Source organism: Molothrus aeneus, chromosome 3 (assembly GCF_037042795.1).
Source record: "Molothrus aeneus isolate 106 chromosome 3, BPBGC_Maene_1.0, whole genome shotgun sequence".
In the NCBI taxonomy this organism is placed as follows: domain Eukaryota; kingdom Metazoa; phylum Chordata; class Aves; order Passeriformes; family Icteridae; genus Molothrus; species Molothrus aeneus.
In genome coordinates, this window is record NC_089648.1 from 90208594 (window position 1) to 90232980 (window position 24387).

Here is a 24387-nt window from a genome sequence, read left to right on the forward strand (position 1 = left end):
TGGTAGGGCTGTTGGCACCAAAAGAACTGGTTGGTTTTGATTTGATTTGAGTAATAAATTTAGAAAATCTAGGCAGGAATGAAAGACTTTTCCCCTCTGCATATTACAAAGCCTGCTTTTCTACTTTTCCCTCTGGAATTATTAGAGAATTTTCCTGTGCCCCCAATTAGCAGAAGAAAAGCTTGTTTCATGGTAGAAAAGAAAAGAGGAAAAATAGAATTCTTCAGCTGTCAGAGAATACTTGTAAATTGTATGCAGACTACAGACATGCTACAATAATGGGCAAATTCAAAGCAATGCCACATTATTTCATCTCTTGATGTAGACATGGGACACCAAAAAAACTTTAGCATCTTTTAGATGTGGTAACAGAAGGAACAAAGCTAAACAAATACTGAGTGTGTTCATCTAAGCTAAACACGATATATGTGTATATATATATGCTCAAAGACACTGGTGTTTGGCAACAATTATTTTGTTAAATGCATCCATTTGTATTTTTCACTACTTTCTTTAAACTTAGATTGCCATTTCATAGATAATGCACAGTGTATCATAGATAATGAGGCATCAGATTTGGTAGTGTTATGTTTGAATTGCCAGGGATTCTTAATGATGAAAGATATTAAGGGAAAATATAATCAGGGACTAAATTGAGGGGTGTGGATTGTTAGAAAGGTAGCAAAAAGGGGCCTGAATTGAAAAGGAAGATGAGTTGCCTTCTGCACACATTTCTGTGCCTTAGAGGAAGAAACTCTGGAGGATAGCTGTAATACTAACTGCTCAGGTGTCACAGGCTTGAAAGTCACTGAAGTTTAAGGCACCTTGTACAGTATTGTGTGCCTTGAGTGTTTCTGGTGTAACAGTTCAAGGAAGGCAGTAATCTCTGGGGATGTCATCATGATTTCTTTGTTCTGGTAAACCAAGTCAGGGGGATTTTGAAGGTCCATGTAAGAGTCAGAGTGGCTAACATACATGAAACATCAAGAGTGTTTAAGTTGAACTTGAGCTTTGTCCTGGAAGTCATGTACCAAATTCAAGTTCAGTAAAAACTTTTTGTTAAATTGATATTTTCCCCCTGTTAATAGAAGGGTAACTTTTTGGCCACCAAGTAATGTTACCCCATAACTATGTGGGGGCCTCTAGCAGGTTTCCCCTGGAACCATGCCACTGGTGTATAGTATGATCTGTTGGAAACAGAGGACAGTGGTAGATTGTTTTGGTGTGCCACTACTGATTTTTGTTCAGAAGCTGAAAGATGTCTTGTAATGACTGTTCTGTATGTGAAATTGCACAGTGTAACAGAAACCATGTAATCTTGGGGTCTGTTGGCTGTATCTTATCATTTACTAAAGAATTTCTGACAAGCATGAAAATTAAATAATAAAATGTGAAACTTTTTTTTGCAGGTTATGACATGTCCACCTTTATAAGGCGTTATAGTAGATACTTGAATGAAAAAGCATTTTCCTACAGACAAATGGCATTTGACTTTGCAAGAGTGAAGAAAGGGTAAGCAAAGTTTAGATATGTAAATTATTAAGGTTGTCTGACCCATGAAATTCTTAATTTTGGCATTACACTTAGTTTAATTTCTCAGTGACTTTGTTGTTATATGTTTTGTGTAGCTACAATGAAAAAACTTATTTTTAAAGTATTTGTAATTGGTTAAAAATTGTCTAAAGAGGAGAGGAAAGACTGGATAGTAAGACAAATATTGAAGACCAAAGTAAGGTGTCTTGTGAAACTGGGAGCACCTAATGCTAGGTTTAAATCTTACCCTAATTAAACTTTGCTGCAGTGAGACTGAGTTTAGGATTTGGAGAAGGAAACACTCTGAAACGACATTTAGGATGTTTCATTACTCTCCAGACACTTTCCCTAAGAGAGATGGCTGATTGCAAACAAATCCTGAAGTGAACACCTGAAGGCATTAGCAGGCAACAGAGCAAGCAGTTTTAAACAGAACAGAATAAGTTTGTAAATTGCTGGCTTTATTTCCCACAAGAACTGTATTAAAAAAAAAATTACCCAGCACAGAGTCATGTGTTGGTATTTATGAGGACATTTTTCTGGTCTCTGACTCCTCTAACTGGGACTTTAAGAGCTGTAGATGCTCTCTTGAAGCACTGTTGACACAGCAAGTGGCTTAACACCCCCTGAAGGTGCAGCTTGATGGAGGGCATACTAAAGATGCTCCTGCTAATCATGAATTGCATACAGGATCCTTCTGGCAGTTCTGGTGTGTTCTGCAGCTTGGGATTCTGACCTGTTAATGCAGGCATCACTTCCAGGCTGTTCCCTTCTGCTTCTCAAACAGCCAGGAAGTCTAGGGTCTACCACAGCAGCTTTGCTGTGTAGCTGGAAGCCATTCCCTTAGTGGGGACCATACAAGTTCACTCTTGAACATTTGATGTTAAATAAAGTTAAGTTTGGGCTGCTGGGGATCCTACTGTTCCTGCCTTGCTCTAAATTCCTGGAAAGGCTTTCTATGCCTGTTATTTCTGGTGCTTAGAACAAGGTGCTGCCTCAGAATATAGCATAAAACAAGTAAGAATAGTGATATGCATTTCCAGTCTGCATATATATACACCTGTCTGCAGCCAGAACAGTACAATGCATAATGATGTTTGTGCAGATTTGTCATAATCAGAGATAAAGATGATCATGCTTGATGACTGCTTTAAGACTATGGATGACACTTAAGGAATGCTACGCATCCATGGACATGTCAGCAATGAGCTGTCATTAGTTATTCATAATAAACTTGGTGCACAAAGTATATCAATTCTCTAGGTACTTCTGTGACAGTATTTCTAGTTAGTCATTTAAGCTCCCAGTGTCATCTTTCCATAATGAGATCAATCTCTTGCATTCATCACCCTAACACAAAACCTTTCCTCATTTGCTGTCAGGAAGGGTGGCTGGGTAAAGGATTTTTCATGCCGGCTCTCGTGATGACATGAGACGCGGGAGAATCAGACTGTGGTTTTGAAATGGTTTGAAATGAGGTATAGGTGTTTCAAGCATAAATTTTAGACAACAGATCAGTTTGGTGGAAGGGAAAGAGGAAACAGCATGGATTCTAATCTGTATTCCCTCTTGCAGAGCTGAAGGTGTAATGAGAACAATGGCTCCTGAAAAGCTGCTGAAGAGTATGCCAATATTACAGGAACAAATTGATGCACTACTTGAATTTGATGTATGTATTGAAGCTGACACAGTATTAACCCTGGGCAGTGACTTATAAATGATGCATTATAATGAACACCTTTCACCTTGTAGGTAATGCTTTACTCATCATCCCTTAGTGAGGGCCAAAAAATCCCCTTTTCAGTGTCCCACTGAGGTATCGTGGCCAAGGATGGCCCTTGCCCATATGCATGAAATGTAAAGATTGCACTTTTGGTTTTGTGGAGAAAGAACTTGGAGTTTCATCTTCTGTATCAGTGAGGGGGAAGAAATGGACAAAGCAGGAGACTGAACACTATTTTCTGTCTCTTGGCAACCAGCTTCTTTTAGGGGGGGAGGAAAAACCCCATTAAAATACCATATGTACAATGTTTGGCTTCCTCAAAATCATCATCTGGTTTTCAGCTGTGGACTAAATTGGCTAATTGGTTTAATCTAGACTGTTCATAGAAATAAGTGTGTATAATATATTTATCATGCTATGAATGCTGGTGGGATTGTTTATCTGACCTAAGGATAAAAACAGGAATCAGTTGTTGTAGAAACCACAGTGTAACATTTCAAAGAGGTTTTTGAAGGAATTAGTTCTCTTGTTGGTGGGCAGCAAGATACATTTTGAGGTGGAAGGAAGAGCCCACTACAGCTCTCAGAGGAAAGGCTTTGAAGTACGTCTCATTGTGCTTTCCATTCCTTAAATGGCATAGGAATTGTGATAGTGCTCTCAGAAGAGCAGATATTTTTACGGAAAGAAAGACCTTTTAATAAATAAGCACATATTTTCTTCCCAAGTTAATGTGAGAAAGGATCTTGACATCATTAGTCCAAATACATTATCTCATAGACGATTAAGTTTTTGTTGAGCTCTGCTGTAAACTGACATCTTTTGTCCATTACATTAAAACTGTAAACAGCATCTCTGCCTTCCTCTTCTTCATGACAAGTGAAGGAGACAAGACTAAGATGTTTGCTGTTGACGTGGATACTCCTCTGCTATAGTGGATTGTTTTGGAGTGGTGGAGAAAGCAATCCTTGATCTGCTAACCAAAATTCTCTTCAGTGTCTTAGCATGAAAACTTCAGTGCTCAATTCTGTCTATAACAGCACCAAATACCTGATGTAAGCCAAAATGTTTGCATTTGACACCTGTTTTGTTAATAACTGATATTTTATTTGTAGGTTCATCCAAATGAACTGACAAATGGTGTCATAAATGCTGCATTCATGCTTCTGTTTAAAGATCTCATCAAACTTTTTGCTTGCTACAATGATGGGGTTATTAACTTATTAGGTAAGTAACCTGGCTTTTATCTCACATACCATACGTGAGTGAAGAATGACTTTTAGATCTGCTGCAGTTTTCATTAAAGCTACATTTTTCTTGACTCTTCTAGTCTGAAATGAGAGAAAAATTTAAGCTGAACCCTCTTACATTAGTATTTATCTGAAGCTGGATCATCGCATGTCCTTAAAAAAAAGATACTTTAAAGACAGTGACCATATCTGTGCTTAAAGAAATGTACAGTGCTGTGTGAGCATGTGTAATATGCTGTGCAAAGTTAGAAGCTTTTGCATTTTTAAGATACCCACATTCTTCTGTTATATATCACAGAATCAATTAGGTTTGAAAAGACCCCTGAGACTGTTGAGTCCAGCCTGTGACTGTTCACCACGTTATCACCTAGACCATGGCACTAAGAGCCACATCCAGTTTCTCCTTAAACACCTCCAGGGTTGGTGACTCCACCACCTCCCTGGGCAGCCCCTTCCAATGTCTGGTCACTCTTTCTGTGAAGGAATTCCTCCTAATGTCCAACCTAAGCCTTCCTGGCACAGCTTATGGCTGTGTCTTCTTGCTGGTAGCCTGGGAGAAGAGACCAACCTTCACCTGGCTATAACCTCCCTTTAGGTAGCTGTAGAGAGTGATAACATTATGTGATAGCCTTGTATGAAGTTATATACTCCTGAATAACATTTCTGATCTGCCTGAAAGCATGACTGCCAAAGCTGAATCCCCTCCACAATCCTACCTACCATCAGCCTACAAAGTGTAAAGGAGGCTCTGAGCATGTTCAAGCACGTTCTGAAGCTCAGGCAGTCTGTTGTGATCACCAGCATGACACAATGGGTTAGGCCTAAAAATTCAGTTGGAATTTCACTGTCTACTGCTACTTGAAGTGTAAGTTTGGGTTGAAACATGTGGCAGCTGTGTTTAATAATGGACATAAATGGACTTTAGGGACTACTTAAGTGAAAAAAATACAGTTCTTTGGAGTGAAGACAATTTGGACATATATTAGTATGTGTTTATGTATCCTTAATTATTTTGAATTTTAAGTTGAGTAGCTGCTTCACCTGCTTACTTCTCAGTCTTTAAAAAAGTGACATCACAAACAATGCTATGGCTAGCTGAGGTTCAATTTTATGGCCTATGTAATTCTTCAGCAGCTCAGCAAGCCCAACTTCTAAACTTATACTAGGCAAGAGATGCCACTAGATTAATGTCCAAGTAGTAAATGTAAATGTTAATGTAGTGTCATATTCTTGATACACGATTTTTGTGAAAACAAGACTTGCTGATATAAGACCTAATGTAAGACATCTTAACTGAAATTTACCACATTATTTCTTTAGAGAAATTTTTTGAAATGAAAAAGGGACAATGTAAAGATGCTCTTGAAATCTACAAACGATTTCTAACTCGAATGACCAGAGTATCAGAGTTTCTTAAAGTTGCAGAGGTAAGTGGCTTTGGGTCTTCTGGAGGCCAGCACTTAAGTATTTTGTGATTATTTTTTGTTTGCTTGTTTGTTTGTTTGTTAGCACCAATGTAAAATATTAATTGCACTTTTTAAGCATCTGTCTCAAAGGACCTTGGATCCATTGGATCTGGATCTTGGATCTGCTTCTTCAGGTCTTGTAGTTAAGCCTGCTTAGGACTTCTACATGTCTCTATGGTGCAGCCAAACTCAACTTTCCTGCTAAAATTAAGAGATGACATAACTTCAAATGTTCCAATATTTTTGAGAAATGCTGTGGTAAAAGCATACTTCTAGGACAGGGTTGAACATTAGAGAAAGATACAATAATTGGGAATAGAAGCAGGCAGATTTTTTAAGTCTGTTCTTTTAGTCTTTGCAGCCAGCATTAAGTTAACTGTAATGTGAGATTGTCCTGGTTTTGCTCCTTGTTATCATCCTCTTATGCGGATAATAGGAATATTACATGGTTAATTAACTCCTTTGCTGGATTCTCATTTGTGGTAGTTGGCTCTTTGGCACAGGGTGCACATTTTCCATGTTTCATACTTCATTATGATGGACAGTAGTAATGAGCTGAATAAAAAGTTTGTTTCTTTGCTAATTGACTTATCTATGGAGAAGCCTGATAGACTCCTTAATGGCTTGTAGTTTCAGATATGAATATTGAACTTGAGGGAGTAAAGTACTTTAGAGACACATGTCAGCTTTTTGGACAGGGGTTACAGTGACTCTACTTCAAGACTACGAGGTGAAGTGGGGCTTGCTCTTCTTCTGCAAAAGCTGAGCTAGCAGTCACTCTGAAGAACCACAGTGTGAAGCAACAGGGCTATTAATAGAAGATTGCAGACTGAGACCTTAATTTGCTCTCCTCTGAGACAACAGTATATGACCAGTGTATTTCAGTATAGAGTATGAGGTCCATGTGTGTGAAATCAAGCTCCATTTTCTTATCCTTTTATTTTAAATGGATATTTAATTTGTGGGGGGAAAAAAAGTGCTGCAGGTTGTTGTAGGTAGCTACTGGAAAGATGGACATGTCCTTTCTAACTTTGTGGTATTTTTCTAAAGACAGGATGCCTTATAGTTGAAGAGCAGTTCTACTCAAAATTATTGCCTGCTGCAGTGGAATAATGCATTTAGATTTTACCTTTACTCTTTTATCTCCACAGCAAGTTGGAATTGACAAAGGTGATATCCCTGATCTTACACAGGTAAGATTCTCTTGTAGTCTTTTTGCATTTGTGTAATAAATAAAAGTTCTGTAATTAGGAAAGCACACCAGGAATGCAAATGTTGGTGAAGTCCTAGCACCTAACATGGTGTAGCTGCTGTCCATTTTAAGGATCATTTGCAAATTGGCCTGGGTGCCTGGCTTTGTGTTTAATGTGAAGAGGATATTTACTTAGAGGAGGAGATCCATGCTGAAGAGCTCACCTGTGGCAGATTTGATGCCAGTAAAACTGGAACATAAGAGCAACCCAAACTACTTAGCAGTGCACACCCCAACTGTTCACATAGTTTTTGTTAATGCAGTTTTTGATAGCCTCTTGAAAGCCTGGTTTAAATCAATATCAGAATAGTGTCTCTCTCAGTTAAGCACCACTTAAAAATTCTGAAAGTGAGACATCGTGAGAAGGTGGGGATTGTTAATCTTTGTGGATTTCATACAATGGGGCTATGAAGTCAGGCCACCCTTTCAGCAGACAAAAGCAGTGTGTGCAGTATCAGACCTAATCTTGAAATAGCTGATGCAGTGTTTTCCCCTAACTCTGTACCTCAGGGGCTCCTTTTTAACACAGTGGAGTCAGTGATGAACTAAGTCCTTAAACCAGGAGAAATCACCTGGAAACCAGTTAATGAAATATACTTTATAAATTTCTGTGGCACTTCTATCTGCTTCTGCTTGTGTTGCACCAGCCTGTTCTGTGTCATTAGTCAGTGCTGCACTTGCTCAGCAGCACCTTAGTTACTGCTACCTTCCACCCCATGAGCCAGCACTTTAGAATAGAACAGTTCTTTTGGAAGGAAGGGTGTCTCCAATGATCATCTCATCCAATTTCCTGACCACTTCAGTCTCTGCTCAGGTAGTCCCACACAGCTGTACTCTCCCAAAGGCAGCTGGGGACTCACTTGCTAAGGCTAGCCTGAGGCATGCTGTATAGCCTATGGATGAGACCTTGACAGAGTATTTCAGAGAGAAATAAATAAAAAGTGAATAATAAAACTGAATTTCAGCTGACAATTGGTACATAATTCTATGTAGTATCAATGGTACACCTATATTCCTATAGCAAGCCATGGCAATAGTTGGTAGTGTTCTGCAAGAAGTTGTTTGTGTTGACACTGCCTGTGTACATACATTGTAAAGCTAGACAAGTGGTGCCAATAGTGTAATTTGAGTTGATAGTTTTCATCTTTGGACTTTATTATTTGCCTGCAAAATTTTGGAGGCTGAGAAGGCATCTTAGCAGCTAAAAATCCTGGCTTATTTTTATTTACTGGCATTTCCTAAAGTATGACAGTTTTGCCCCTAGTAGCTAGTGGGGAACCCATATCTAAGGTTCCAGCACAATGCTGATAGGTTATCTAATGTTAAAGCAGTATCTAGAAGAAATTAAGAGATGTTCAATGTTGAAAATTTGGTACCAGATAGTATTTCCTTTCCAAGTTGTTGCATCTGAGTAGAAATTTTCTGAAGCTTCTTCTCTGAGTTCTGTTTGATAGATAAGTTTTATATTACCTTGTTGTAATATAAAACAGCAAGATAATATAAAAGAAACATTTGACTACTGTACTGGAAAGTTATATAAATATAGCTTTGAATATACTGGAATATAGCTTAATTTAATATATATATTAAATATAGCTTTTGAATATACTGGAAAGCTATCTAAAATGTCTAGACATAACTGGTAACAGTATGCAAACTTTTTCTTTAACATTTCTTTTTAAACATAGCTTTTAAACGTGTTAAAGTCTCACAACTGTATCTTACAATATAGCCTCTTTGAATACGTGAAAGTCTGAATCTCTCTGCATTTTTTAGTTTGTTTTACTTTTTAGTTTTTGCTGGAGAATTCTTATAACTAGGTCACTTGTGTTTAACCAATTATTATTATGCCCAAATGAATTAAAAGTTAATAAATATGCCTGTAAAAGCAGCAAGGTCAAGATGTCTCTTCATTGCTTATATACGTAGGATGTATTTAAACTCAATCTGTCATTTAAGATTATTTTGAGCGTTTTAAATTTCTGGATGTGTTAAGTTACTGGGTTTAATGCTGAAATCAATATGCAGGCACTGTGCATTGTACAGCTGTGCATTGGTACTAGCAGGTGCTATGCATCCTGAAAGATTCAGCCAGCCAGCTGGTTTTTCAGTGTAGGAGCAGAGGAATGCCTGCTTCCAAGCATCACAAACTGACTTGTTTGATAATTATGTCTGCCCTGAAATTAAAGATGTTATTTATGAAAAACATCATAGGTATTGCTGTTAGGAATTGTGGTTGATCTGAAAGAGACTGGTAAAGAGAATTCCCTGTTTAGAGACTGATGAACTGATGAACTTTTAACCCTGATGAAACATTCAATTATTATATGCTGCTGTGTCTCTCAAGGGTTTCTTCCCTGCTTGTTGATCTTATCCAGGCTCTATTTTTATACCGGAATAGCTAAGCCCTAGTAGTTGCATTTACAACTACTTTTTCTATCTCCCATTGTAACAGCAAGTGCCTGTGGGTATTGGCTGCTGACCACAAAAAGGTTGCTTAAAATAAAACACAAGATCAGGGACGCCTGAAAAAGCCTAGTTTTTTATAGATATCTAAAATAGAAATCTTTCTGCAGTTCAAGCTAGCTGCACAGTAACCTCTGCCAGGGTACCATTTTGAGAACAGCTATAAGGTTTTGTGATGTTGGGAGTCTTGAGCCAAAGGTAGCTCCTTCTGGGGGCATTGGAAAGGACTTTGTTTTGTTTAGGCTGCAAATGCTCTCTAACCTTCTGGTCATGAAAGGGGCGTTGAGGGGTCGCACTACAAGCAAAACTAAGTGTGACCTTGAATCTTAAAATCAGCTCTGTGGATGCTGTGCTGTTGTCCATGTTTAACACTGATTTAAAGCATGATGAGCAGCACATCCTGGATTTAGGCTTCAGGTGCTGCATAGTGGAGGTAAACATTTTCTCTCTGCAAATTTGGATGCAGTAATACATTTTTAAAAACTGGCTTTGCCTGAATACTTCTAGCATGGAAATCCACTGTTTCCACACTGATGTAAATAAAGTAACTGCATGAATGGACTTCAGGGAAGTTGGTGCTGGATTTCAAGCTGTGGTTAGATTGCTGCAATACTTTGAGGTGTGTATCTTTGTTTTCACTTTCAAGGCTCCCAGCAGTCTCATGGAGACCCTTGAGCAACATCTAAACTCACTGGAAGGAAAAAAACCTGGCAACAAGTAGGTATATATGTTGTACCATGTATCTAGGCATAATGGAGAAAGTGTGAGATTACTTGATGTTTAGGTTTGCTTCCCCCAACCTCCTTTTGTCACTTAGCTAGAAAATAAGACAAGGCTTTTCCTTTCCTTTACACAGTCATCTTAATGGCAATCTTTTCTTTAATTGATAGGGGTGGGGGAAACACACAGAACAACTAGACACTTTCCAAAATGAACTAAAATTACTTGAGGAAAACTAGAAGAAACTGGGAATTTGTGTGCTGCTAAGGCTTTTATCATCAAAATCTATTTCTTTTCTAATGATTTTGCATCTTCATACGAGATACTTGCCATGGCTAAGTCTAGGAAGGATTAAGCTAAACCTCTGTTTTCTCTTTCACTGTTGCTATCCTTGCAATTTAGTGAAGGGTAAGTACATACCTTTACACATCACTTGCTTGCAGGCATGGTTATGTGTATTTTTAAAATATTTTCTTGAACACACAAAAATAGATATTTTCTTTGAGTTGAGATAAACTGTTCTTTGCTTTTGTATATAGTCATTAAATTATTTTTTTGTCATTTCTGTGATTAGAAGATCTGGAAATCTTCTAATCTATTCTACAGCTCCTAGGACTTACCCAATTCAAGTAACTTATGGGATGGATGCTAGTTCAATACTGGTGCAGCTTTATCTTCAGCTCCTCCTTTCATCTCTTAGATCAAAGCAGCTCTAAAAATATGTAGCAGTATTTTCATAACTCATAATGAAAGCAAACAAATGCACTGACATGCATTTTAAGTTATGATTAAGTCTCTGTCAGTTACTGTTAGTGTGATTTTTGTGCATGTGGAGAACTTTCAGCTTGAACTTTCCAACTCACTGTTTTCATACTTTTAAATGTAGTTATTTTCAAGTAATTCTGACTTTCTTTAAAAGAAAGTAGACTTTGAAAATTTGCTGACACATCCTCAGAAGACTTATGTTAGAGAATGGCTTCAGTATTGGTGGTGTTCTGCTGCTGTTGCATGGTTTTCTAATATGGTGACATCTTGCCCCAGTAACTCTTTCCTGCTGGCTCCTGTAGGCCCCAAAGCAAGATATTTGCATGCATCTCTGCATTTCCTCCATTTAGTAGAGCTTATTTAAAAGGCAGAATAATCCTTTGATGCCAGTTAGCTTAAAAGATTTATTTGAGATTTGAAGTAAAATTTGCATTCCTTGTCTAAAGTGGCACATGGAAGTTTAAGAAATGTAGAGGGCATGCAATTGAAGAGATCTTCAGAAAGCTTTCATGCTTAGGTTTTGGTCTTTTTGCAGGAGTTTTGATACCAGAAACATAGTTTCAAAACTGTACTTATCTGAAAACCCCTTTTTTTTCTAGATCTGGGGCTCCTTCTCCTCTGAGCAAGGTAAATACTGCCAGTTGCTATACTAGATAATTCTTGTTCAGGTGATATGGTTTAGAACATTGTAAGGAGTTAAATTTCCATCTCTTAATCTACTTTTTAGACTTTGCCACCTAATTGACAAAATTAGATCTTTTAATGTCTTTATAAACAGTGGCCCCATAAGAGCATGTCACTGTTCTGAAGGGCTGCAGTGCTTGTGCCAGTCAGGATGCTAAGGAACTTCACCTGAATGTGATGACTTCTCCTTGTGAAAGCATAAAAGATACACATATTTTTATCTCAACTTCTTTTTTTTTTCTTTTTTTTTTTTTTGCTTTCATTCCACCTTAGTTCTCATGCCACCAAGAAACTTACTCCGGGATATTTCTTCTGCAAATCCTTCACTCCTTCCATAGCTTTTTAGGAGGGAGTTCTGACTCTTAAAACCATGTTCATGTGAAAAGCTAGGAAGAAGGAAGAAAGGAAGAAAATTTTCATCCAATATACCTAGTTTCAGAAATGACCTTCAGTAGTGAGACTGCTGACCTTAATTTAAAGCAAGAGCTGCCAGTGAAAATGCCTTGGTTTGAGTGTCAGATAAACTAATGAGCTTTATGGTGTTAGTAATAGTAGCTCCTGGTATCCCTGGAGCATTGCCAGGTGCCATACCTGTGTCTCATAATGGGTGCTGTGGAGAAAAAACTCAATGAAATCTTCTGAATCTAATGCAGCGGGTTCAATGCTTGATTCTAGAGAAAGTTCCTAAATTTCTTTCTGAAAAGCCCTTTACTAAAAAAAAGCCACAACAAAACCAAAAGAAAGCAAAACAAAAAACTGCTATTTATGAGAGCAGTTGGTGAGAACTACATGATGGCTCAGAAAGTGTTCTTACAGCTTTAACCACCTCTTCCTTGATGCACATGAGGGATTGGGACCATTGTAGTCTCAAACCTTACTGAAGGTCTGAGGAGAGTCCAAAAAGAACCCATCTGCTAGAGTTAAGATGATGGGATGGCAGTAGAAGAACTCAGGAGAAAATCTCTTCAAATTTGCCATTCTTTTTCCTTCTTGGAAGTGGTCAGAATGGCAAACAGTACTAAAATTAGGACTTGTTTTCAGTTGTTAGGTAAGGGATCTCTAGCATGTGAGATGCTGTACCAAAGCTTACAGTATCTTTTGGAATTAAATTGACACTCTACAAGGTAACTTGAGTCTTCAAGTTCACAGAGGAGTTGCAGTATACTCTCCTGGGTGTCTGTCCTTGCCATGCTTGAAGTATCTTTATCCCGAATTGGAGCAGCTAATGAAGCAAAGTCATAGGATGAGCTGTCTTTTGTATCTTTCCAAGGACTTAACCCTGAATGCTGTTGATGGCTCTTTAAACTCTCTTCTGAAGGTTTGCAAACACACTTTTAACTAGTTTCCAATCATTTCTCTTCTCTCACCATTTCTGTGGTTACAGTACTAAGGTGCTGTTGTGGACAAACAGGTATTTCATTCCATAGACAAAATGAAGAGTCTGACAGTTACAGAAACAACTCCTTTAGAATAAACCTTGTAGAAACTTTTTTCCTTCTTTGAAGTCACCTTGGGGTTTCTCAGCTCTACTAACATCTGAAAATTTAGTCCAGTCTTCCTTAAATTATTTGAGAAGAGAAAACAGCTCACAATAATAAGATGTTATGTCCAAATTTAGTTCTTAAAGTATGTGCATCTGTGCATGAGCTGGTTGGGGAGAAATGCTGGTATATTGAATGTATATTTAAAATGTTTCTCCAGTCTTCTCCAGCCACAACTGTTACATCTCCTAGTTCTACTCCAGCAAAAACTATTGATACATCTCCTCCAGTTGATCTTTTTGCAACTTCATCTACAGCTGCTCCAGTCAGGTAAGTTAAAAAGTGTATTTGAGTTACTGAGCTTGATGTAGGTACCAAAGTCAATTGTTTGATATTTAAATGTTCTAGATGAACAAGATCTGGTGTCCTAAATAAATAACTGACTCGCTTAACCCATAGAAATTCTGCCAATTCTCTTCCACCTAAAGGCAGTTCATTGCCTGGAAATGCAGGGTTCTTCCTTTCTGACATGGCATGATGAAATATGGAAGTAGAATGTTGCTGGTTTCAGTCACAACAGTTATTTTCTCTGTTTTCAGGCACTGCCTGGAATTTTTCATTTTCTGTTTTGGGTATTGTGGTGGGGTTTCTTTTGGTTTGGTTAGTTGGATTTGGGTTGGGGTTTGTTTGTTTTTTTTTTTTTTTGTTCGTTTGGTTATTTGGGGTCTTTTTAAAGAATTTTAAGTCTCGTAGATCTGTTGCAATGCCATTATCAGGAAATAGAAGTAAGTTAAGGTTCCCATCCTGGGTTGTAGCATATTCTTGGGTCTCACTACACTAGAGGTGCTTATGGACACTGCTCTAATCCTAAAGCCTGAAAAAAAAGTCTATTTCACCCAAACTACGGTTGATTCCTTAATCCAGTCATGACATTAAAAAAAAAATGATTGAAATGGACAAATTCCTCCAGTATTTAATGTCTCTCTTCCTTTTCTTGGCAGCTCTTCCAAGCCATCCAGTGATCTTTTGGATCTTCAGCCAGATTTTGCCGGTGCTGGGCAGGCAGCTCCAGCACCTGCTCCTGCGGGCGCTGCTGCTGCTGCTGCTGCTGCTGCTGGAGGCACTTCGTGGGGAGGTAGAGAAACCTCACTGTCAGCATCCCTCCTTGCAGTCTCCATCTTCTTGCCTGGCTGAACTGAAATCTGCCTCTTTCTCTGCTAGCACAGGATGTTCCCAACTCACTCCCAGGCTTCTGCTGACCTGACGGTCAGGCATCCCTCTGCAGCACAAGGCTGCTGCTTCTTTCCAGGGATATTCATAAGCTGCTTATAAGGGCCTGACTGCAAAGCTGAGGGGCCAGGATTATGTGACTAAAAGTGAGCAGGAGGGGGATGGATGAAGGTGAGCAGGTAGGGTAGGCACTTCAAAACAGAAGAACCAGAACTGCTTGCGTGTTTATTGGCAAGGTGGGGGCAGAAACCAGCTCTTCTGTTCATAGGGCAAAGGCCACAGATCAACAGGAGGAGAAACAAAAATAGCTTTTAAAACAAAAATGCACGTAAAGCAAACAGTGGCAACTTAGTTCTGCTGCAAGTGTGATTACCTCTGACAAGCCTTGATATATTTTAATAAAGTATCTTCTGTGTGTGCTTAGAACACTAATATGGAAATAGAAGTAGAGGGCTAGTTGCTTTCAAAAAGGAATAACTAACCAGCTCTCTGAAATCTGACCCTGTTGTTCCAGGCAGCAGTAACAGCTGGTGATCTGGAGGACCACAGTAAATGTAGGCAGTGCTCACTCTTGTTCTGTTAAAACAAGGAATTAGGCCAGTAAATGTGATTTAATTTATACAGTTGTAAACCAATTGTGGTGTAATCTTAAGGGATCCTGTGTGGCGGCTTAATGAACTCACCAGCCTGCTCCCAGCAGGAATGCAACACTGAGTCATGCTGACTCTGCTGTCAGTGCTCATGCTGCCACTGGTGCCTTCTGTAGTCTCTATTTCTGTTCTTAGTTGTAGTTCATTAAAGATGACATTGTACTTCAGCCACTTCATTAAGAGAGGATAGCTAGGGCTGTCATGTAGACACTGTATTGCATATTCCAGTTTAATCTGTTGAATTAATTTCTTTTTTTTATCCTTGCAAATGTCAATTTTATTAACAGTAAGATAATCTTATCCAGACAGCAAGACCAGAGAGTCATCTATTCTAGGATGCCTGGGACTAATTATTCTGCAGTATTTTGATTGTGTCCTATTTGTCTTACTTTGTCATTGCCAAGCACTTAAATACAAGCTTTGAGATGTTTCAAAGAGCTAATTTTTTAAACAGTTGCTCATTCCTGCAATAATAGAAATACAAATAAATAGCCAGTAATATTGTAAAGTATTGATTTGCGTAGAAATTGAAAGTTGATTTGGTTTAATGTTTTCTTTTTGGGCAAAACACCCATAGTTTGAAACTTAGGTGTTTTTATTCTTCTGAATTAAAGTTTAAACTTGAAAATTGTCTTGGAAGTGTCCTTAGTCTTACTCCATGACAGAAAAGGACAGCTAATTATTTTCCTATGGCTAGAGTTGTTGCTACCCTCATTAAATATACTTCAGTCTTATCTTTCAGAATAGCATTTTGGTAACTTAGTAAGCTTCAGCTTTGTCTGCTTTACTGCTGGCAGCAGTCCAGGTATGATGACTGCACTGGAATCTTGCTTTTTGTTATCGTTGTTTTTGTTTTGTTTTGGTTTTGTTGGGCTTTTGTTTTATTTGGTTTTGTTTGAACTCTCTGACAGAATACAAATATTTCACCTGGAAGGTAGGGCAGTACTGAGGCAGATCCCTGATGTGAGCTAGTGAGCTCTCCATTCCTGGAGGTTTTTCAAGACCTGAGTAGTCTGAGCCATGACTGACCTGTTCTGGTGCTGGGAGCACTGTTGTTCTGAGCAGAAGGGTGGACAAAATGACCTTCATTCCACCCAGGAATTTTGGGAGGCTGTGTAACCATGCATCCCTGCTACTTGAGCTGCTTATTCTTCTGGGCTGCAGCAAGTGAATGTGGGAACTCATGAGAAAATAGTACTAGAGGGAGTAAGCTGGAAGAAGTGCTGAAGTTATTACAGGTTCAGAATAGCTAGGAAAATGTGAATATCAAATAATTCATGTTGCAGCATTAAGACATATCAACAATAAACAGTCCTGCTTTTCTCAGTCTTGCTGGCAGTGTAGATTCTATGTATTTTAGCATACGCTATATATTTGGATTATGTTTGGGGTTATGTACAGTACACTGTATATTTTATTGTATACCTACTGTATTTCTGAATACATAATATGTCATCTACCAAATGAACTATAACTTCTGAAAATATACACTTCTATGGTATCAGGAAACCATCAAGATAGGATAATATGGTGCCTTGCAGCATATTGCAAGGAGAATAGATAGCCATTCAGCAGGTAGAGTAGACTATAGTATTACAAAACATACAGTAGGTCAAAATCTGCCTCTTTGTGAGGTTTTACTCTTGGATATAAAAGCAAACTGACTTGAATTTCTTCTCTGAACTACCTTACAGTGTGCCTTAGAACATGGATTTGCTAACAGTATTATTACTTTAATATTACTGTACAAAACCCCATTGTTTTTAATCATTCCCATATTAAGACTAAGCATAGATTGCTGTGCTGGAAAATTGTCACTTCACTGTATTGAGTTCTATAACATAGTAATAAAAAGGCATTGAAGACTGAACTAATAGAACTTAAAAGTTTGCCAACAGTTGTTTATTTCAAGTCTAGCTGTTGACATTCACCTGGTGTGCAGTAATGGGATACCAGAGTGCTGCATTTTTAATGTACTGTTCTGCTCTTTTAGAATGGTATTTTGGTTTAGTTCACCTTGTGCCATCAAGTAGAGCTTGCCCAAGGAACCAATTATGAAAATTGTAAACAACCTAAATGTAGGTTTTTGCTGCCTTTTTTACAAGTGTTTTAAAAATAAGGACAAGTTTGTGAAGGTAGGGCTGCTCCTGCTCAAATAATTTTGCTTCCAAATGCTGACCTACAGTAGAGCATCAGGACTCTGCTTGCTGTTCAGTGTGGGTAAGATGAACCCATGGCCCTGTTATGGGTACAAAGAATCTAGGAGCAGCACTGAGCTACTGGGTAGTAAAACAAGGAGGTGCTGAGCTCAGGCTATCCTAACTACAGAATAAAAATTTAATAGGACAAGCTCATTAGTTTTTGCATGTTTTTATATCTCGTAGCTGATTTTTTATGTAGGCAAAACATAACTCTGTGTTGGAGCTCAATCTGACTGATTTTAGAGGACATCAAATTGTAGGAAAGTCTGTCTTTAAAGATGCTTCGTTTGCTTTCAGAAACAGTTGACTAAGGAGCCAAACTTGGAGCAGAGCCAGTCTGCTTATGCTTATGCTGTCAACATTCATACTCCTCATAGCAAGTGTTAACAGAGTTAGTTGTTCGTGCAGAGCATGTTTGCTCTATCATAGATGCAGAAAAGGCTTTTGAAGAGGAGCTGCTCTGTTGATTTATTTATTTATTTTGCACTTAACAGTTGTCCCAAGTCCAAGAACCACCACCTGTTTGTCTCTCAGAATATATTTGGGGACTAGGGATGCCATGTATGATATCCTGAAGTAACAACATTATTTGCAAGCTGCTCACTGCTAAAGTATCCTTGCTTTAGTGCCTGTTCTGTGAAGTGTTCTAGGGATGTACTGGTCCTGCTTTGAAGAGTTATTAAACAGAATGAGCTTTTTCATGTCAAAATAACTTCCTGAATGTTAGAAAAGCAAGTGTAGAAATTATGTTTCTAGGCATAACCTAGACATGTGATTTAGCATGCACATTTGGCTAATGAGCATCTTCAATCTGGCAGTTCTACTAATTACACTGTTTTTTTATTCTGCTGTCATTTTAATGGACAATTGCTAGACCTCTTGGGAGAGGGTGAGTAGTATTTTTAATTTCTAAGACCTCTGTATGTTAAGACTCCTCACCAAAAGCTCCAGCTTTCTGGAGCTGAGCAACTGTGGTCTTTGCCTTTCCCCTTACCTTTCCTGTTTGCTCTTCATTACATGGTTGCATATAGATAATCTGGCTGCACTTTCCGGTGTTACCTCGGAGCCACAGATTTCAGATCCATTTGCCCCAGAGCCTACTGCAGCTACTGCTCCAACTACTGATACTGCAACTACTACAGCTGCTGCCACTACAGCTACCACTGTCCCTGCTGCCACTGCTGAGGTGGATCTCTTTGGAGGTTAGTTTGGTTGCTGTAGTGCTCCACACCAGTTTGTGATGCAGGCAAACAATACTGAGCTCAGCTGCATAATAAGGCCTCTGGTTTAACCAGCTGCATATATATGGAAAAATGTATGGAAAACTGTAAACCTTAAACAACTGGGTAACCTTATGTCTCAGGTCCACATGGGGGTAAGCAGGAATTGTTTCCACATTATTCAATAAGTATGCACTCTACTACAATTTCTGAGAAAAGCAGCTCTGCTTTTGTAGTTGAAGGGATGGATGTCACAGTGTCCTGCCCTTCGTTACGTGTCACTCTTGTGCTGTGTTGTGTTTCTTTTGGATATTTCCTCCAAATAGAGTATGGAGCCAGCTGAAGTTACTGCATTTCAGCAATCTTGAATTTGGGTTTTATTTCACAAGTATTTGCAGAAAATTGGAGGGGTGATGAACTTGAACTAAATGTCAACTATGCAAACAATAATACGTAAAGGAAAAAAGGAAAAATATTCTTAGAGTTTAGTCGTGCTCATTCAGTTCCTAATGTTATCTGCTATCCACTTGAGTGAGAATACATTTCCCACTGTATGTTGTCATTTTTCTTGGTACTCCTGTGGAGCAGGAGGCTTCCCAAGAGCATGTCAGAAATTACATTTTTTTTAACAATATACCAGCCCAGTAATGGAGAAACCTTCTCATTTACAAACTATGTTTAAGATCACCTGACCAATGCATTTTTCTAGTTTTCTCTTCTCTCGTGCACACTTCCAGCATGACAGGGGATGTCAGGAATAAGTAATAGCTTATTTGCTATCAAGACTGAATTCCATTATCTTCTCCGTGGGGTGTGTTTATTTATCACTTCTACTGATAGGAGTGCCAGAGAGGTCTCATACATAAGCAGTTTGACTACAAAGGTGTTTCCTTAAGCCTGAAAATTCCCAGTTAGAAGGTTTTTTTTTAGGAGTGGCTTCAACAGACAGCACCAAAATATGCCCTGGTAAAATGCTGAAAAGCCCTAAGAAAGGTATACAACTGCTACTTGCTGTTTACCCCTCCTTTTACAAAGATTGATAATAATCCAAATGCCACAAGATCAGCCAGTTGAGAAGCATCTTCAAAATTGTCATGGGCAAAGTTCTGGATGCCACTAGAAGTGAGAGAGAGTCTGATGTTTGTTGCTCTCAGGAGCATGTTGCAGAAGGCAGGGCCTGTGCTCATTAATAACCCTGCAGAGGCATAGTGTGAAATTTATGGTATGTAAGCACTGAGGTTGAGCCAGTCTTGGATACTACAACTTCAAATTACATTATTGATTTATTAAGTTGGTAATTTAGTAATTAATTTAGTAATTAATTAATTTAGTAATAGGTATATGACTTTTTGAAAAAAATGAAAGGATAGTTAAATGGATAGAAATCGCTGTAAACTTGAAACAGGATTAGAAAAACAACTACCTGTTCTTGTTCTTCCAGTACTACAGCAACAAGATGCAATTTTTTCTCCTACCTTTTCCACTACTCTGTGCCTGGAAAAACAGCTACTGCCAAATCACGTGCCTGCTTCCAGGCTTGTCAGGCAAAGACCAGGATGTGTTTAGTTTAGTTTAGAGATTTAACTGATCATTAGATAACTTAGTGACGCATGTTCAGAAGTGGAGCTTCACCCTTCAGTGTGGAAGGGATTTCACTCTTGCGGTATGCGGACTTCTGTGGCTTGATCTCTTCCTTTAAAGAGAATGTATTTTGTCACTCAAATGCAATAAATCTCCAGTGGATTATGTATTAGATGCATACTGATTTTTTTTTCTGGAACACTTCAGAATGAAGCAAGGTTCTATTATTTATGATAGCAGAAAACCTCTTGTTCTCAATAAGAAAAATCTCTAAACACACTCAGCAGTAAAGATACTTTTGCAGTGTCTTCAAGACATACAGTGGACAGACCCTTTTAAGATCTGTGAGTCTGTGTTGAACTTCCACCTCTCTGCCAATGGTTTGAATTTTTTTTGATTTTTTTTTGTTTTGTTTTTTCCTGAAGGCTGTGCTGTAAGTATATTCTAGCATCATATGCTAACATTCCTTGTTAATTTAAGACTGTGTCCAGTGCTAGAAGTGGTTGTTTTTGGGCAGACACTGCTACTCTCTAGTGTTTGTGATGCTAGACATGCTTACACTTAATCCTATTAGGTAGGTATTTCACCTTTGAGGTCTACTGGAGATAGGGTCCTCAAGGTGACCTTAACTTCTTGGAGCTTGCCAGGGCTTTGTTGCTTCACACAATTTCTTGTGGTCAGGTGTGGTAGGAGAAGGTACAGGAGCAGTGATCTCAGGAGAAAGAATGTAAAGAGTCTTCAGGGAGTGTCTGTGTAGGGAAAGAAGCTGAAAGCTGCTGGGAAAAGGTAGCCAAGCTGAAGGAAGAAGCAGTAGAGGAGGCTTTGGAATAACTGTTGACTGCTCTGTATGGCTGATACTTCAGCTGATAGGAGTCTGCATGTTGCCTAGGGCTGGGCTTTGTCTTTGAGAGATAAGATCTGCATTATATGTTCATTGCCAGTATGGTATTGGAAAGCAGATGAGAAATGCAGGATTGATCCAGCATAGCTTTTTTAAAGAACTCCATCTCATTAAGAGGCAAACTTTCAGTGACCTGGGCAAACTTGAGGAACTCCTAATCGTGTTTCAAAGACAAACAAGAGGACGCTGTTTTCAAAGAGCAGCTGGAATCCTTCCTGTGAAAGAGAAATGCAAAGGTAGAAGAAAGGCAAAATACCTTGATATGCCATTCAGTAATAAAATTTGGGAACAGTATTTTTGGTTATGTGTATTGTGCACTTGAGTTACAATTTGTTGTGGGATTACTCTGTAATCAGTGTAAGTAACAAGTCATGGCAGACACTGTGCAAATGTCAGTTATTAGGCATTAAGGTAATTGAATTGTAAATAGGCACAACTATGGTCTTCCTGTAAAGAAACTGCAGGCAAAGTGCTGAAGACTTTTGGCTGTTAAGGGCTAAGGAACGTCCCTTATGCTGGTACATGCTAGTATAGCAAGTTAGCACTTAGTTAATAAATACCAAACAGACAACAAATACTTTGCATAATTATTATTATTTCCTATCTCTGAACATAGTGAAATATTTCTTTATAACTCAGGTCAGGTGTTCTATGTCAAATAGTAATGAAGGGTGACTGAAGAGGGAAAAAACTCTGGAAACAGTTTCTTGTGTACGCTTCAGTTCTATCATCTTTCCTCTACTTGTGACTTCCACAGGATTGTTTCACATGTTTCATAATACATTAATGATTACAAGTCAGTTGTATCATTTGTGTGAGTCAATTTGTTACGTATTGATGCCATGGCATCAAAGAAAGCCTGGATTTATGAGACGAAAGAGATCACTCAGCAGGAACACTTATTTTTCTGCAGACAAGATGTATTGAAGCACTACTTCAGTGTTTAACGACTTTGAAAGCCCCTTGTTTGCACGTTATTTCAGTAAGAACTATATTTATGAATTCAAGTGTAATGCAGTACATAATACATACCTGTCACTCCTGGCAGGTGTTCCGTGCAGTGTGAACTTGCAAAGGTTTCAGCAACATCTTGTTAAGTTTTCAGGATGTCAAGAAAATCAAGTGAGGACCATATGTTACTTGATTCTAGAAATCAAAAGCTAAATTCATTTTTTAGACAGGAGATGCAAAAATATAAAGAATACAGTGACTGCTTTAAAGGGAGAAAAATCTCTTACACTGCTGAATGTGCAAATGTAGCGTTACTACAACAATATGAAGGAACAAAAAAGAAAATAAACTGTCTTTATTAATAATAAAATATGCAGATGTAATTGTATCCATTTTTGCATGTTAGGCTAGATTTTAGCAGAGGGCAATTGTGTGGGAGCAGCAGAGCCTTTTGAAAAGAACTTAAGCACTAGCTTAAACCCAATGGCAAATCCTTGGTTTAAGCTGTGAGTTGTGGGGTCACCTGTTCAGGTTGGTGTGTCTCTATATTCGTATAGGTTTCTTGAACTTATCAGAGTAACTAATAGTAGGAGTTTTTACAATGATATTTTTCATTTAGATTCCAGTACGAACTGAAGTTTTTATCCCACCTGCCATTTAACCCAAGTCTGATGCTAAAAAAAATTACAGCGCTTGACAAGAACCTTACACACAAGTGTCAGTAAAAAATAAAGAAATAAAGCTGGTGCCAAATTGTTTCCTTGCATCTGTGGGCTGGAAGGGACTTGTGCCCACTTTAATATCTATTATATTATTATCTGTTATATGTGGAACTTCAATAGCCTAAATCTGGACAGGAATAGGTATCGCTCTGAGGCTGAAGTGATCCTAACATAGAATTAGTGGCTAGCTCTATACATTCTGAATTTCTGCCTTAAATGTTATCTGGAGTCTATCCTTTCATTCTGGGAAATAATTATAAGTAGGGTTGACCAATGTCTGTGCTGTTGGCCTACAAGCTTGTGTGGGCACAAATACATTTCTTTGAAAGAGCCCAGGGTGCCCCTTCATCTGAAAGCTGGCCCTGTAGTGCAAAACTGATTGCACATGATGTTACACAAAACATCTTCTCAAGCAGGATGATGCAAAACCCTTCAGTTCAGTTCTGTGCTGAATTCCTTCCACATGGAGCATGCCAGTGTCTGGTACAGATACAGCACTGGGATGCTTGACTCATTCTGCTGTTTTTACTTGGACAACTGCCATCCAGTTTTGTTGTTGAACAACCCTGTTACTTGAAAAATAGAATTATATTTGAAATGGCTTATTAGCAGGCCTTTTTTGCTACTAACTCATTTTAATTCTATTGTACAAGACTAGTGTGCTTTCTTCCCTTCTGTTGAAGTTTCGATGCATGTTTCTTTTGAGCTTTTTAGATTACCTGGCACGAATTTGTTTTTAAAATGGTTGTTTTCATTTTAAAATTGACATTCGAGTTAAAGCATGTTAAGCTTTTTCCTGTGCTAATTTGACAGTGCAATTGCAGTATTTCCCAAAAGATGTTTTTAACTTGCTAATTTTTGTAGCATAGAAAAATGTCCTTTACAAGCATCTTGAAGTATTTAATCCTCATTGTGCTGTCCTTTTTTGTGGAGAAAATGCTTGCGTATGAGGATAGTCCAAATGGCACAGTCCATTAGGACTACTTCATAGAATTAAGAGCACAAATGCTGGTTTAAGCCTAGAAATAATGCTGTTCATAGCTTGAAATTTAAGCATGCCACTTAGGAACTGTCAAACAAAAAGAAAAAAAGAGTCAAAGAGCAAGCAGCAAACAAAAAAAAAAATTCAAAAAAACTTATGAGCAAGTCATTCCAAAACCCCAAACTAGTCACTTTCTCTAACTTGGCTGGTTGGTCTAGAAGTGATCCTAAAAGGACAGACAGGTTATGGCTGGCCAGCCATTGGTTAAAATGAACAATCTTGATCTGTTTGAAGCAAGCTGAGTAAATATAACCTATGCATCACATTATGGCCTCAGAAACATCCAGTTGGAGTACTGTTAAAAAACAAGTAAGTTCAATGTTTCAGATGTTGCATGACTGACTTGGCTCAAAGATTAGAAATGGTAGTTGCAAATATCTACCAGAGTAATTGGATTGTTATTCATAACAGTGCAAAGCACTATGCAAGTAAACTCACAGTTGCAGATTAATCACATGTAATACAGGCTTTGAGCATGCAAGTTGTTAATATCTGCTCTTAAGTTAATTTTGTTAATTAGTTGATTTTGGGTAGTACATGAGCATGCTGCTC

The 24387-nt window shown here is 38.3% G+C and overlaps 1 protein-coding gene across 1 annotated transcript in view; it reads left to right on the forward strand.

Moving 5' to 3' along the window:
- Window positions 1-24387, forward strand: part of SNAP91 (synaptosome associated protein 91) — a 63386-nt gene that overhangs the window by 20781 nt on the left and 18218 nt on the right. The window contains exons 5-16 of the mRNA XM_066547374.1: window positions 1410-1512; window positions 3109-3202; window positions 4369-4480; window positions 5824-5930; window positions 7121-7162; window positions 10334-10404; window positions 10810-10815; window positions 11772-11799; window positions 13558-13667; window positions 14339-14472; window positions 18293-18307; window positions 18450-18620. Of these exons, the coding sequence (XP_066403471.1) occupies window positions 1410-1512; window positions 3109-3202; window positions 4369-4480; window positions 5824-5930; window positions 7121-7162; window positions 10334-10404; window positions 10810-10815; window positions 11772-11799; window positions 13558-13667; window positions 14339-14472; window positions 18293-18307; window positions 18450-18620 (993 nt within the window). The remainder of the gene's footprint in view (window positions 1-1409; window positions 1513-3108; window positions 3203-4368; window positions 4481-5823; window positions 5931-7120; window positions 7163-10333; window positions 10405-10809; window positions 10816-11771; window positions 11800-13557; window positions 13668-14338; window positions 14473-18292; window positions 18308-18449; window positions 18621-24387) is intronic.